This window comes from Lasioglossum baleicum, chromosome 9, assembly GCF_051020765.1.
Source record: "Lasioglossum baleicum chromosome 9, iyLasBale1, whole genome shotgun sequence".
NCBI lineage: Eukaryota > Metazoa > Arthropoda > Insecta > Hymenoptera > Halictidae > Lasioglossum > Lasioglossum baleicum.
The window spans coordinates 7,646,573-7,661,569 of NC_134937.1; the positions used below are offsets into that span (position 1 = coordinate 7,646,573).

Consider the following 14,997-nt stretch of genomic DNA (forward strand, 5'->3'; position numbering starts at 1 on the left):
AAATGACGCGCTACCGTTCCCTGCTTTCTTTTTTCACAACAGCACCGTCCGTTGGCGTCCATGTAAGCTGCACCTTGTCGTTAAACGTCGGAAATTAAAACGTTCATTTCAAATTCCCCACTCCGCTCTCGTTCCGAACAAATAGCCAGCCGAATATGCTGCCCGCGGACGGCGGACGTTTGCCATGAATTTCGAGCAGGTTGACGGGCCCGTAAAAAAATAGTCTCTATGGGCTCCACGCCTCCACGGTTCGTTTAGGTCAGTTCAGGTTTAGGTAAACTACCGATACTCTCTGCCGATAGCTTCCCTTTAAAGCAGTGGTCGGCAACGATTGCACCGTTCAGCCCAATTTCGAGACCTGCAACTCCCCCCGCGCGTCACGCTTCCCGTGACGGCACTAATGCTCATGCCTGTACCGTATGAAATGCGCGTGGCGCATTAGGGCGACACCGGTATCAATAGGTTTCCATATTACCACGGAGGTACTATCGTCAATGCGTTTTTTTCAGTAGTATCCTTTGTAGGCCTATTCCACTATGCCGTATGATAATTTCGGAAAAAAGTTTGAAAAATAAACTAGTAAGATTAATTTAAAAATTGTAACACTGGTTTCTCACTGGTTTCTCACAAACTTCGGACGTAGATACGTTCCTGACGGAAGCGCCTTAGGACCTTAGGTACACCGTACACTTATCAAATCTAGCTGTGCGGCTGTGCGGCTGAATGTCCCCCGCAAGGGGAAACGACCCCGCTGCGCAGTGGTAAATAGGCGGAACTTCACAACGATACGTCATCTGTCAAACGATTCACGTTGCGACAGTTCAGTTAAAAAATATAGTGACGCAAGTGTATTCACACAAACATATAAACAGTTGTCTTGTATGTTTACTGCTATAAGAAATAATGGACAGTACGCACTTTTGACGAGGTGTGTACTTTACCGTTCAAATGTTGCATCCTTCTCTCGTCGAGTGCGGTCTTTGTTTTCTTCTGCGCATCTGCGCATCCCTATGAATTTGGTCAACCCAGGTCAACTGCACAGCTACATTTGACTAGCGCCCACGAATTGCACGAATATCCCATCACATTATGTGAGAACTCCTTCCTTTTTGACAGGTGACAGTGACAGTGCTGTTGTTTACCGCAGTTCAGACCAGACACCGACGACATACTTCGTCGGTGGTTCAGCTATCCTAAGATTGTCGATGTTGATAGGTTAACTAGTACAATATTGTTTTGGCTAACAAAGCTCTACCAGAGTTGTATTGTAATGTTACTGATTTAAAAATACATACTATGAAATGGTTACTATGTGTCATCAACAAATATTTGCTCTCGATGCTAAATACAATGCGCAACGTGTAAATAAGCTGCCTTGTTTAGGTTTGTATCATTGTATCTTGCATTCAAACATATATAAATATCACATTGAAATTGTAAAATGATATAATTACACAGGAATGCTATACATTCGTCGTAGGAATCAATTGCTGAAGGAAAAATTTTGTAAAGATCCAAAGGTCTGCGAGAAGTATTTAAAGTTAAGAGCAAAGTTGCTATTTTTGCGATACGGTGAAAGCTTGGAACAAAATAGTCTCGGAAGTCATGCCACTGAAGAGGAGAAGTCTGAGACTAAAACAAAATTATGTAGCATTCAAAGGAAATCGATAGCTGAGAATTTTGCGTTCGATGGGGTGCATCATGTTTTCGATCAGCACAATGCACCTGTAACGATGCTAAAGTTTGCGAATAACGACAAGTCCAGATTATGTTGCGCATCGTTAGACGGACTGTTGTCGATATGCGAGACTATCAGCACACCGCCGAAAGTAATAGCGTTGCTGAAAGGCCATAAGAAAGGAGTGACCGCGTTAGATTGGAGTATTAGCAACGATCTGATAGTTTCGTCTTCTTTGGACTGTACGATAAGACTATGGAACGTGGCTACGGAAACTAGTCCAGCTTTCTTGAGAGAAGTTAAGGATCAACAGAGAGCGGAAGTATTGTGTTGCGGATTCGTACCTATAAATAATAATTTAGTTATAGCTGGCAACTCGCAGGGATATGTACAGATCTTAAATATATCTACCGGTATATATACGCGTGGCGGTTCTTGTAAAATTGGAGGAAAAGTTAGTGTTTTCTAATGTTTGACGATCAAAGAAAGGTAGAGTTGGATAATTTGAACGTGTTCTAATTTGATTTAGATTTTATCGTTAACTTGTGAGGGCAGCGGTGGTTTAGCGATATGGGCTGGAAACGACAGAGGAGTTATTATGTCGTTTCAATTGGAACCAGGAACCGGACGATTGACAAAGTTACGCAGAGTACAAGAGATCAGTGGAATGATAACGAGTCTCTCGTGGCGTTCGTGGTTCTCAAAAAATGCTCCGTGGCCAGCGCTTTTAGTGAGCAGTGCTTGCAACGCGATATTATTATATCACATCACTGATAATCAGGGCTCTTTGTCGCTTTGGACTAAATACCCAATAAAGCACAAGTATTATATCCTTCAAATACAATCTTCACAGTAGTACAACAAAGTTACAGAAAGTAATGTATGAAATATAATTTTGTTCTTCTCTTACAGACAGTATTTTGTTAGATCTACTTTCGGCCCTCAAATGGAGTCGTGTTTAATAGCCACTGGCTCCGAAGATGGTACGATCCACCTGCTAGATTCAGCTAGACAAGGCAAAGCAGTAAAGATTAATCGACTCGAGGGTCATGCGGCTCCAACTCTCGCGTTATGTTTCAATTACGACGAATCTCTTTTCGCATCTGCGGATCATCAAGGGCTTATTATTGTGTGGCGTAATCGACAGCGGCATATATAAACTTTTCAGCAAAATATGAAATAGTATTATTTAAATAAATGTGTTGCAAAAGCTCTTGTTCTGTTTGAAATATTTATAGTACAGTCCAGAATAACGATTCCTTCTTTTCTGACTTTGTAAAAGTTAGTTTCACTGATTACAATATTGTGTGTTTAAAAAATAATTTGTAGCTACTAAATATTACAAAGAAACTAAGAATAATATGTACAGATTTTATAAACAAAATATATATGTACTATTATATGAAATATTTCTTATTACTTGTACAATAAAGGCATTTTGTCAAATTTTCTATTGATTCCCAGATAGCACACGATGTCTTAAAGACGTCTATTTTAAGTCTGAAAGTCTTACGTCCTAAAAAGACGTGTAACTTTGCCAAAAAAGTTGAACAAAATTGGAATTGTATTCAATCGCTTGGGAAGACTGCATTTATTTTATAGATTATAACTTTATAGGATTGAAATGCAGATCGCGAAGACTCGTGGAATAGATATAATAAATTAGACTGCGGATCATTATGCAATTATGGCTTTCAAAAATTTTCGGAAAATGCTAGGATATAAAATATGACAGAATTTAGTACAACTTTAATTTACTTCAGATCTAAAGAGGTACTACATATTACCACGGCAAATGAGATTTGATTGAGTTTCTTAAAATTCGTCTACAGAAATTGCATAAACATCCTCAATCTAATAATAATATGAATGGTGTGGGAAATAATAACTGAGACGCCTGTTCCGAGTAACTAAGTTTCTGTTCTGTATAACAATATATTAATTGTTCTCTATTAATACTCTATATGTTATAATGAGCACAGAATTAGCAGTATTAATAATCATAATAATAATAATCCTATTAGTAGAAATCGCATAATGATTGTTGTGCTATAAACAGTAACTGTAGAATGTAAATTCTTCATTTCACGTATTAATTAGTATGAATGAAATGTAATAGCGCGGGTGCCAAATATATTAAACTTATTGTTTCGAGGGAGCATTCTTGCTATTCCGTTCTATTTTGCATTTATGCTATGATTTATTTTTATTCGTTATAGCAATATTCAGAGCTTTTTTCAAGATATTTCTTATGTGGATCACTATTAAGTGATTAATAATTATTAAATTATTAATGTATCATTGGTATTCGTCATTTTCATTATAGCATATTTTCAATAAATATACGCACTTCGCCGAATTCATTATTTAATACTATATTGACATTAAACAGTTGTTTTCCTCGTGCACTTCCGTACATTCAAATTTTGTTGTATTCTCATTGTTTTTTTTGTAAAAGATTATCTAAACATTAAAAATGGTTTGGAAGGCTACTTTAGGTGCTTAAAAAGTGTTGTAAAAAAATTAAAAATATTTAAAAAGTAATATATAACAAAATACCGTAGCACGAGTTTAATAACATTCTCTTGCGCTATTTTTATCCAGTTCGGCTAACTTGATTGATCGAATCGATCGAAGTAAAAGTGCACGCATTTGTATCGATCACAGTTCTAATAACGGTAAAAGTCAATACAATATATATATATATATATATTTATAAAAAAAGTATTTATGCTTCAATAACATAACTTTGATCTAAAAATCGACACTGGATTAATGTATTGTTTCTTGTTGAAAATTATAATACTTTTAGAGTAGAGAGCCGTTCTTTTTCTACTGGACTAATCTTACGACGAATGCCGGGGCCCGTAAATTAAGAAATTATGCAACTTTGTATGCAAATATCCGCAACACATATCGAGAAAACAGACATACTCTTGCGTCGCGACAGAGTATAACCGTAGGGGATGAAATCACTGCAGTTCACGGAGTTATTCAACTCCCTAATGCCGAACTATGCCGCGAGCGAAAAGTAGCCTTGTACGAACCTTGCCAGTTACTATACTTGAACAGAGAGTTTCATAATACCTGAAATTTACGAGTCGCGTGAACTCCCTTAATATAATACAATAGAATGAGAAATATCATATCCAAAGATAACAATAACAAAAAATCAATGGGAATAATTGTCGTACATCATCAACTAAAGTAATAACATTAACTTACACAGGCACTAATCCTCGGGTAACAATTACGTACTGAACGATCTTTGATCAATATTTACACGCGAACGAAACCTTTCGATAGTTCTTACGTAGCCTTTACAAATCGATTGTCAGCTACTTACTCGAGAGTAGCGATTCGTATTTGCATGAACGCTGTCGAGCTAATTGTATAAAAAAATTATGTTAATCTTAAGCTCTATTTATATCGATAGATTTTCTATACAACGAAGAAAGATCTAGTAGTTAAATGTGAAATACTATAGACAATCGATGAAATTTCAGCCGTAACATAAAAATTAGCTACATCTTATGTACACGTAGAGCCTTATGTATAATATTCGAGATTCAATTTACATACAATGATTTCGCCAGTTTCGGAAATCATTGTAATTTCGCAACAAAATTGTTTCGGACGGACTTCGGCTAAAGTATTCCCTTTAAAAATGTACAATTAGCTTTGCGAGATACGTTAGTCGTCGATTAAAACACTGCACTTGTCGGTGGGTTCAACGTTCCACTGGCTATCACATTGGGCACTTTTCGAAGAAGCTGGATCAACACTTCTCTCTTGTCGAATATCACGGAGAGGCACCGTTGGCGAAAGATCATGGTTCAAAGAGTTCGGTAGGATACATTGGTCTTGTACAAAGTTTATACTTTCTGCTGATTCCATGAGCTTGTGTTTGTCTTCCAATTGTTCAACGTCATCCTGTTTGATCTGTTTCACGAAAAGAGAGGGTGCGCCGTTCGTAGACAAGTTTAATTTCAAACGATCTCTGGTGTGTCTGAGTTCCCCTAACTGATGTTGCTGGCCATGGGCATAATCGGTTAACAATTCTATCCTATTCTGCTGCGCTTCTTGGTGACCGCCGTCCACTTCGTCCGGTTCGTCGTTAACCGTTGTAGAAGCGCCGGGGAAGAATTGACTCACGTATTTACTGTCGCCTGTTTGAAATTGAAATGGACGATTTGAACTGCTCACAAAAAATTCCTCGCTCCCTGCAACAGAAATAAACTTCAAAGTATTATACATACGTACAACTAGACAATTTTTTTTATATTTCTACACAACTTTCAAGAAAGTGGGAACAAATGAAAACTTGTTTTCAGTGGTAGTAGCCTTTGTTAATCTGAAATAAGTCAAAATCGTATTAAATTCTGTGTAATTTTAAATTTAAGCATTTTCGAGCGTGCGAAAAAGAGACACAACGTCGGACGTCGTCCGAATTGTCCGACATCGGATCCACTGTGATCGCACCCTTATACATGTGTAGATGCCCGTCCAAAATCGAGCACGTTTGCTTACTGGGTACTTATGTATACCATAATTTGAGAGTAACGGGGAGGGACCTTTTATTTAGAAGAAAGTAAAATAATACGTATTGAAACGTACCGGTATGGTTACCGTCATCATAATCCAGAGGATATAGATCTAATCGTGGTTCATCTATCATTTCCTCCCAATCTAAAAGAAAAGATAAAAATAAAATGATCTTCTTATTAGAAATTATACTAGCTAAAATATTACGTTATATTATGAAAATATAGACACGCTACCAGCATATGAAGTAGGCTCCCAGGTGGTAGATGTTTCTCCTTGAGTATCGGTAGCTAATGTTTCCTTTGGATATTCGTATACGCAGTGATAACGTTGCTTCTTGAACCAAACACTCTTCTTTTGATCCTGGACAAATCGCACATTGTCGATCCGATAAAAATGGTTAAGCTATATCTATATTTAACATATATTTAATATGTGAAAAGTACATTTGCTAAATACCTCAAATTAAATCTGGAATAGAAACATTCGTCAGAAGAAGGTTAAATATTACATGAATTACTCTATCTACAAATAAATGATACACCTACCGATTCGTCCTAGCCGCAAAATGGAGGACAAAAAGTTATAAATCTTTACGCTACATTAAAAAAAGATAGTAACAATAATAGCTGTTGTAAAGCTTACGCCAGATTTTAATGTTTTGTCTGGAGATCTTAGCGCGGAACGATGCGGAGCTAACGTTGCGTTCCAGGCTGATGGTGTAAATTCTTCTTCCTCCTCATCTTCTTCTTCTTCGTCTTCCTCGTCTTCTTCATCTTCTTCATCTTCCTCCTCTTCTTCCGCGTCCATCTCATCTTCAATATCGGCAACCGCTGCTGATCCTTCATTAGTATTAGCCAATGTACTTCGAGTTTGAACTTGTTCGACGTGCGGTTCATTGTACCTCTAAAAAGCATTGTTAAACGATCACTCCGTTGTCGATCGCTTTATGTTTAATGTAATGGGTCCCATGGAAATCACCGACAATAGTTCACTGATTCCAGATTTGACCGACAATAACTTTGACCGACAACGACTTTGACCGTCGATGAACTACATAGTGGGTGTACAAAGTATTCGTACACCTTTCAGAAACGAATAACTTTATCAAAATTGGACCCAGCAGCTTAAAAAAAAATTATTGACACATTAGCAGTTAGCTAGTAAACTAATCCTTCTAAAGTCTCAAAAAAACTTAAGCTGTTGGGTCCAATTTTGAAGAAGTTATTAGTTTCTGAAAGGTGTACGACTATTTTGTACACCCACTGTAACTATTCTACACTGACACTTGTACATTTGTATAAATGTATAATGATTACACTATAAGAAGTATTAGACGTAGTCGGCTAATGTTTGTCAAACGATGTTCATATCGAATAATACTGTTGTAGACTAAAGTCGTTGTTGGTCAAAGTCGTTATCGGGCAATGTTATTGTCAGTCAAATCTGGAGTCAGTGAAATATTATTGGTGAAAGTTGTGTCGGTGCTTTCCATGGTAACCAATATAATATCATAAACATTAAAGTACCTTCCAAACAAATTCTCCGGAGCTGGAACTATTATCTTCATCCTCTTCTTCTTCTTCGTCTTCCTCCTCGTCTTCTTCTTCCTCGTCTTCATCTTGACTACCCCATCCGTGTTCGGTTCCAAAACTTGTTGACATTAGGCCATCCTCTACCGGTAACGGCAAGGGAAGCGGGAAAGTCGGAGGTAATTGTTGCCATTTACATTCTTCTTCGGGACTTGGCAAAGGAGCTACTCCGCTTCCAATCATGATATGTGACTTTTCATCGCGAGAACGTACCACCGAACAATTATAATCTAAATTTTCTTCCTCGGAAAGATCGCCGTTGGTTGTATCTCGTTCATCATCCTGTAATCTCTCTCCTAAACCTTCCAATAAAACCATTTTGTTCGTCCGAGTATCAACTAACAACACATCGTCCGATACAGCTGATTCTCTCGAGGTGATCGACGTATCTCTCGAATTTGACATCAAGGACTCTGATGTGAGAGTACTTTCTCGTTCTTCTTGGATCGGACTAAGCGGAGTACCATAGATGTTATACCTGTATGTAATATAAACGGCTGTTTAATGTGAATTTATAAATGAATGATTACGTTATGGGGGTAGATGTTCCCAAATAATACAAATAATAATTGTCGAATAATGCAAATAACGCCTTGTAAACGTAAAAATGGGACTTTTCAGGGTGATAGCGGCCTAGATTGACCTTTTATGAGAAATGAGAAGACACATCCCGCACCCTTGCAATCCTGGAAACGAGTCTACTCTCTTCATAAGGGGTGAAAAAATAGAAATTTAAAGGTTTAAAAGTATCAGAGAAATACCTTATTGAAATACCCACTCCTCCACTGCCTTGATTCGATGTCTCATCGTTATCTTCGTCTTCGTCGTCGTCATCCCATTGTCTGTTCTCTATATCGGTAGACAGAGAAGTATTATCATCGGCATCATGCATCTCCAAAGGCTCTATAATAGACATTTGAGCATGAGGCAACTTCTCTCTGAGTTCGTTTCGAATTGCTGTAACAAACTCTTCCTCCATACCAAACGATACATAAGAATTATCGCTACGCAAACTCATCGTAGAGCTATCTTCCTCTTCGTCATTTATACTTGCATTTTGATTGTGATATTTGTTTTCATTTTCATTTCTATTGTCAGCTTCGATTTCGTTCTCATTCTCAATTTCATTTCTATTTACAATTCCATCTTCGGTTTCGTTTCTATTTTCAATTTCATCTTCACTTTGGCTTTCCTCTTCGTTCTTGTTGTCGTTGTCAAATTTCTTGTCCTCCTCCACCTCGTTCTTCATTTCAATTTTGATTTCTTCTTCACTTATACATTCCATGTTCGTCGATACGGAATGATTCTGTAATTCTGTGATTCTGTGATTCTGCGTTGAATCTTTCTGCGGAGAAGTAATATTAGCATTATTTAAATTTCTTACAGTTTCTTCTTCACCGTCCGACACGTTTAGAACACCACCTTCATCAATTTCTGTTTCAACTATGGTATTTACAGTTTGCAAAGAGTTTGCGGACTCCTCGTTGTTTACCTGATGCACGCTGCTATCTGTACATTTAACAAGGGATAAGTTTTCCATTGGTTTTTCAGAGCCCTGTAACGTTGTGTAGTACTCGGCATCGAGAATTGCATCTAGTTCGAATAAAATCTGTAACTGCTGTTCTTCCGTGCATGCTGTTGCGACTGCGGTAGAATCACTAGTAGAAGGTGGAGCAACCGAAGACGAGCAAACGTTTTCTTCCTCTTCGCAAGACTCTTTATCTCTGAAACCAGAATCAGAACTTTGTTCATCGTCTGGAGTAGATAACTGTTTTCTTTCCTCTTCTTCGTCGTTGGGTGTACATTGTTGCTCTATGTCCATGTCGTCGACATTACAAAATTCATCGGCCGCATTATACGCAGAATATTTTGTCTGAAATTGTGGAGTACTCGCCATAGACACAGAAGTTACAGTCAATTCTGGTGTGTCGTTGGTTTGTTGTTTAGGAGAGGTCTCTGTATATTCGTTAAATTCGCCTTCGTACAAGAAACCAGGGACTTTCTTTTCTAAAGCAGAATCCAACGCGTGATTCCATAGTTCAACGTCGACTACGTGATTCTCAAGTTCCTTGTAATTAACCGAAAAATTGTTGGAGAAGCAGGTGTTATCATTGCTTTCGTATTTAGATACATCATTATATCGAGATTCAATGTTTTCTTGTAATGTTTCGCAAGAAGATGCAAGATCAGGTACAAAACGAAGCAGGGGAAGGTCGGGATTTCCTTTCGACAAAAGTCTCAACACGTGTTTGTCGTTACGAGTTTCCACGGTTGTAGTTACAGTAGCATTGGTTTCTGCGATCGGTTCATCATCGTCGTCTAACGATAACCTTAAAATCGGCGTTTGACCCTGATCCATCGTTAACGTTAATAGTTTAGGCCTTTCCGACATATCTAATGTTTTGATCTTATGAGACGCATTATTTGGCAGAGGATCTCGTAACTTTCTTAATGCTTCGTCGAATTCGTCTGTGCGAACGCTATGTCTAATGTCGCTATCGCTACCGGTAGCTGGTAATTTCTTTTTAACATGTTTATCCGATGCTTGAGTTCCCATTGACAATTCTGCATCGGAATCAAGGTCGATATGAACAAGCACCATTAGATCCGTCACGGATTTCGATTTCTCTTTCACTTTCTCAGTGTAAACTCCTTGCTCGATTTGTCTTTTCCAACTTTCTTCTTCGGTTTCGGAGCTAGATTCGTGATGAACAACGATGCTTTTTACATTTGGTACGTTCTTCACCAGTTCCGTTGGTCCAAGACGAAACGAAGATTGCCGTGGCGTGTCGTCGACGATCGTAGTCCAATAATCCGAATCGATGCTACCTCTGAGATCCTGTAAGCTAGCGCTACGGATGTGTTTGGTTTTGTTCGCTCGTAAATTTTCCCATCGTTGATCGAAGTCCAAGTATTCCGTGTACTCGTTTAAAAGGACTTGCTTTAGTTCATCCAAAGTTGACCTTTTCTGTGGATTCAAGTTCAAACATAAATGAATCGCTTGAAGAATATTTGACGGACAACCTTCTAGGTAACTCTGTAATACTTGTGTACCATTCGGCAAGAGATCAGTTCTTAGAGATAACAGCATTTCAATCACTTGCTCATCGCTCTTATCGTTGTACGGTTTGCTTCCCCAAGTAGCAATCTCCCAAAGAAAAATAGCGTAACTCCACATATTCGCTTGAGGCGTGATCTCTCTTGTTTCGATAGTAGTATCCGTACACTCTATGCTTTCCGGAGCTGACCATCTTATAGGCAACGCACGATCCCCTACCACGTAATAATCTTCGGGATACTTTTCTACGCCAATTCCGTAATCTCCTAACTTCGCCGATAAATCTGACGCTACTAAACAATTTCTTGCCGATAAATCCGTATGCACAAACCCGTAATTGTGCATATGTTTCAAACCGGCTGCGATATCTAGTGCCATTCGAACTGGAATATTCTCTTTGATAAGCGCGTTCTGTGATTTTTGATCGTAATTCGATAACAAAAAGCGTTTAAGATCACCTACTGGACAAGATTCGAATATTAATAAATACGGGTCGGTTTCTAGACAAACACCCAACAAAGTCAAAATATTTTGGTGTTGCAGTTTCAAATACGGTGTTGCTTCGCCGAGAAACCAGGCTTTCTCCTTGGTAGTAGCTTCTTCCGTAAGAATTCTCACGACTACGCCTTCGTTCTTCGATATTCGTTTACATCCTTCCAAGTCTGCACGACCCTCTACGACTTTTCCAAACCAACCGTGACCTAATTCCCTCAGATATTTCAGTTTCTCTCTGGGCGTAGATAATTCCTGTGCGTCGAACCATTCGCGACAGTAATCCGGCAGAGTATTAGGATCGGAATCGCGTTCTTCGAAGAACGATGTTGACAGCGGCAGCGGTTTAGGTTTCGTGGAATTTTTAGAGCCGGATATAATGTGATCCACAGGTAGAGGTTCAAACTGAACTCTGTCTGCAATAGTTAACATACGAGGAACATCTAATTCTAATCCTTCGACGGCGTGCTCGAGTGCTGCCTCCTGTTCAATGTTGTTTCCATCTTTGAATTCCTAAAATATAAAACATTCCACATATTCACTGGATCGCTTTACCAAAAGAAAACAAAAATAAGCATTCTAAAGACTAAACAATTCGGATGCACTAAACATTGATCAATATTACATATATGTATATTTAGACACAGTTTTGATTAAGACATTCTACAGCAATATATAATACTTTGTTATGCTATAGTCGTGCGAATATTTGAAACGAAGAAATTGAGTAAATTTTGAAACAACAAATTACTATCGTCGTGTGACTCTTTCCATAAGAATATCGAGTTATCTAATTGTATGTAAATATCCATGGTGGATTCTGTTGTTTCAATTTCTATTTGATTCGGAATACTCGAATAGAAAGAGTGGACGGTAAACTTTGCAAAATCTATTCGACTAATAATAACAGACCAAAATTCACATTGTTTGTATCGTCGATATTACCTGCTTGTACTTTTCTGCTGTGTCCTACAATTAGAAACGTATAAATCATTCTTAAGACCGTAACGAATGGTACGACTTTGATCTGGTAGATACGTCGGTGAGAACGACAATATATTACCTGGAATCCTTTGGGTCGTCTAGGTCTTCGACAACAGAGACATCCAACCAAAGTAAATGCCGCAGCAGTGATACCCAAAAGAGCGATCATATACTGCACCCAATATTGTTCCCATCTTGACAAAGCATGGGTTGTATATGGAAAATCTGTTGGAAATCGAATAACCTCCAATTGGTCAGTTGTCATTAAAATACACGTTGGGATAGGCGATCGACATACCTGTTTCTATCGAGGATGATATAGGATAAGCTGTAAGTGTCGGTAGTCCCACCCAAAACAGCCAACATATCCAACATAACATAATATCCACCATCGCGCATCGAACCTCTTCAATAATGATCGTGATCCGTTTAAGTCATTCTTGAAGTTTTCAGACCCAACTTTCCAAGTTGGTGTGCAATTGCGAACGTTGACGGATTTATCAAGTCGTAACACGTTACAATTTTACGACATACATATCACAACTTTCCGTAATCTCATATTTCTGGTCTATATCTAAATACACTTTATTGGAAACTAGCTTCGGTCGTACGGAATGCTGTTAAATGACTCTGTCACAGCGACAATAAAATGTTGTAATAGTATGTAAAACAGAAATACACGTTTCTTAGGGAAACCACCTAGGCCAAGCATGGTATGTATCGTGAAATGGATACAATACAATCAGCCACGGTCCGGTTAAAAGGTAGGTGTAAAATCACCACGCTTGCCAAACCCAGTTCTATTCTTGCCCCTCTATTCTCTCTCTCTCTCTCTCTCTCCCTCTCTCTCTCTCTCTCTCTCTCTCTCTCTCTCTCTCACTTACTTACTCATACACTACTTCCAATGCAGTGATACGAAACATATGTATATGAACAATATATATGTATTTACTTTGCTAGCGATCGCTCCAGTCTCTGACATTTTGATCAGTACTACATCTTACATAGTTGACTATAGAATTTATAATTCAATTGATTATAAGTAACGGTTAGGAGTGAAGGGAATTAATTGTCAAAAATCGCGTATCAACGTCTCGTCAATTACTGCATCAATCGCTATATAATTGAAAACACTAATCGTTATATCATTAATTATTACATTTTAATTGACAAATTTAGTTGCAATTATATATAAACACCCATACCATTTTCAAAATTATTATTTATACGGTTGTTTTTATTCAGTTGCCAGTGCAACGTGTAATGTCAAATCCAGATGGCACATGTCGTCTTAAAGACGTTGTTTTTACGTCTGTTTTAGATCTGACCGTCGTACGTCCCAAAACGCCTTTTCGGCGACGTCGTTTTTACGGTTTCGAGGCGTTTCAAAGACGTCCTGGTTCAGTCGTCTTAAAGACGTCAAAAGTTCGTCTTAGAGACAAAGTTTTGTAACAAAGACAGTAGGGAGTCCTTCCAGCGACGTTCCAGCGACCATCGAGCGACTTTCGAGTTAAACCCATTATTAATGATACACGGATTTAAATATAAATTGAATCTTCGAATATAATCTAAATTTTGCAATATATTTATGTATATAAGTAAATTTTTATGTAATTCATATTATTATTATATATATATATACTGTACTTAGTACTATGTATTTAGTTAATTAATTGAAAGCTATTTAAAAGTTTAATCAATTAGTTAATTAGACTTACAACTGGAACAACGAATTTATTTACAAATCCTGAGAAATTAATGTATAAATCCCTAATGGTAATATTGAATATTTTAGCTACCATAAATTATATGATAAGACAATAATAAATCACGATGAAGAGACATATATAAGCTCTCAAAACAATTAGCAATTGTGGAAGTATCCTTTATATCTATTCAAGTGTATTCTAAAAAATGATTGACTCTTAAAACAGTAAAAATAAAAAGCATTAATACAAATGGTCCCATGGTGTAATGGTTAGCACTCTGGACTTTGAATCCAGCGATCCGAGTTCAAATCTCGGTGGGACCTGAACATTTTTTTAGTACAACTTAGTTATAAAATAATATATATTATCAATGTAAACAAATCTTTAAATAGAAATAGATATCTTTCATTTTGTTCGTACATGAAATTTTACATTAATTATGTGTAAGTATGCAAGCACTATTAATCATGAAGTATATTTCTTTGGAAAAAATATAAATTTTAAATTTCTTAGAACTCAACATTTACAGTTAAATATACTTTTTTATATAATATAATTTAATTATTATCTAACTGTGATTTTGTTTCAATAATTATTACATGTGTATATGGATGTCATTGATACGTCTGTCGCATATATTACATATTTAGAATCGAATTGTAGCAAATTCAGAGGGCATTGCTATCGACTGTCACACCGTCACACTGTCACATCTCACGGTCTCACATGCAAAGCAGAGGTACATATTGTGCAAGATTTCAAAGAAGTAAAAAAGTTTGACATATATATATATACTATGGATTGGAAATGCTTGAAACAACATGAAGAAGGCTTTGGCTGTTTGGCATGAAGCGCCACTTCCCTCTACGCTTTGCCTCACTTTACCACGCCACCAATCAGAGCAGATGAGATATTGGTGCAAGATTTCACGCATTGAGC

General features: G+C 37.5%; 2 protein-coding genes and 1 non-coding gene across 6 annotated transcripts; 2 read left to right on the forward strand and 1 right to left on the reverse strand.

The window, feature by feature from the left end:
* The first annotated feature begins 380 nt into the window (after positions 1-380).
* Positions 381-4,588, forward strand: LOC143212350 (WD repeat-containing protein 13). Its single transcript, XM_076431060.1, has 4 exons — positions 381-1,383; positions 1,459-2,132; positions 2,208-2,500; positions 2,591-4,588. Exons 1-4 carry the CDS (start codon positions 1,302-1,304, stop codon positions 2,835-2,837), a joined length of 1,296 nt encoding a protein of 431 aa, XP_076287175.1. The 5' UTR covers positions 381-1,301; the 3' UTR covers positions 2,838-4,588.
* On the reverse strand, positions 1,457-13,185 carry LOC143212332 (uncharacterized). Of its 4 annotated transcripts, XM_076431011.1 has the most exons (9): positions 12,648-13,185; positions 12,429-12,574; positions 12,311-12,334; positions 8,577-11,878; positions 7,753-8,293; positions 6,869-7,129; positions 6,460-6,586; positions 6,296-6,367; positions 1,457-5,901 (listed from the first exon to the last, which is right to left on the reverse strand). In XM_076431011.1, exons 1-9 carry the CDS (start codon positions 12,739-12,741, stop codon positions 5,372-5,374), a joined length of 5,097 nt encoding a protein of 1,698 aa, XP_076287126.1. In that variant the 5' UTR covers positions 12,742-13,185; the 3' UTR covers positions 1,457-5,371. The 4 variants fall into 4 exon arrangements, 3 of the variants coding, with proteins under 3 accessions (XP_076287126.1, XP_076287127.1, XP_076287128.1); XM_076431012.1 differs by lacking the exon at positions 12,311-12,334; XR_013009676.1 differs by lacking the exons at positions 1,457-5,901; positions 6,296-6,367 and adding an exon at positions 6,683-6,780.
* A 1,124-nt stretch (positions 13,186-14,309) lies between these two features.
* On the forward strand, positions 14,310-14,381 carry Trnaq-uug (transfer RNA glutamine (anticodon UUG)). Its single transcript has one exon. It is a non-coding gene; the product is annotated as a tRNA-Gln (tRNA).
* The last annotated feature ends 616 nt before the right edge of the window (positions 14,382-14,997 follow it).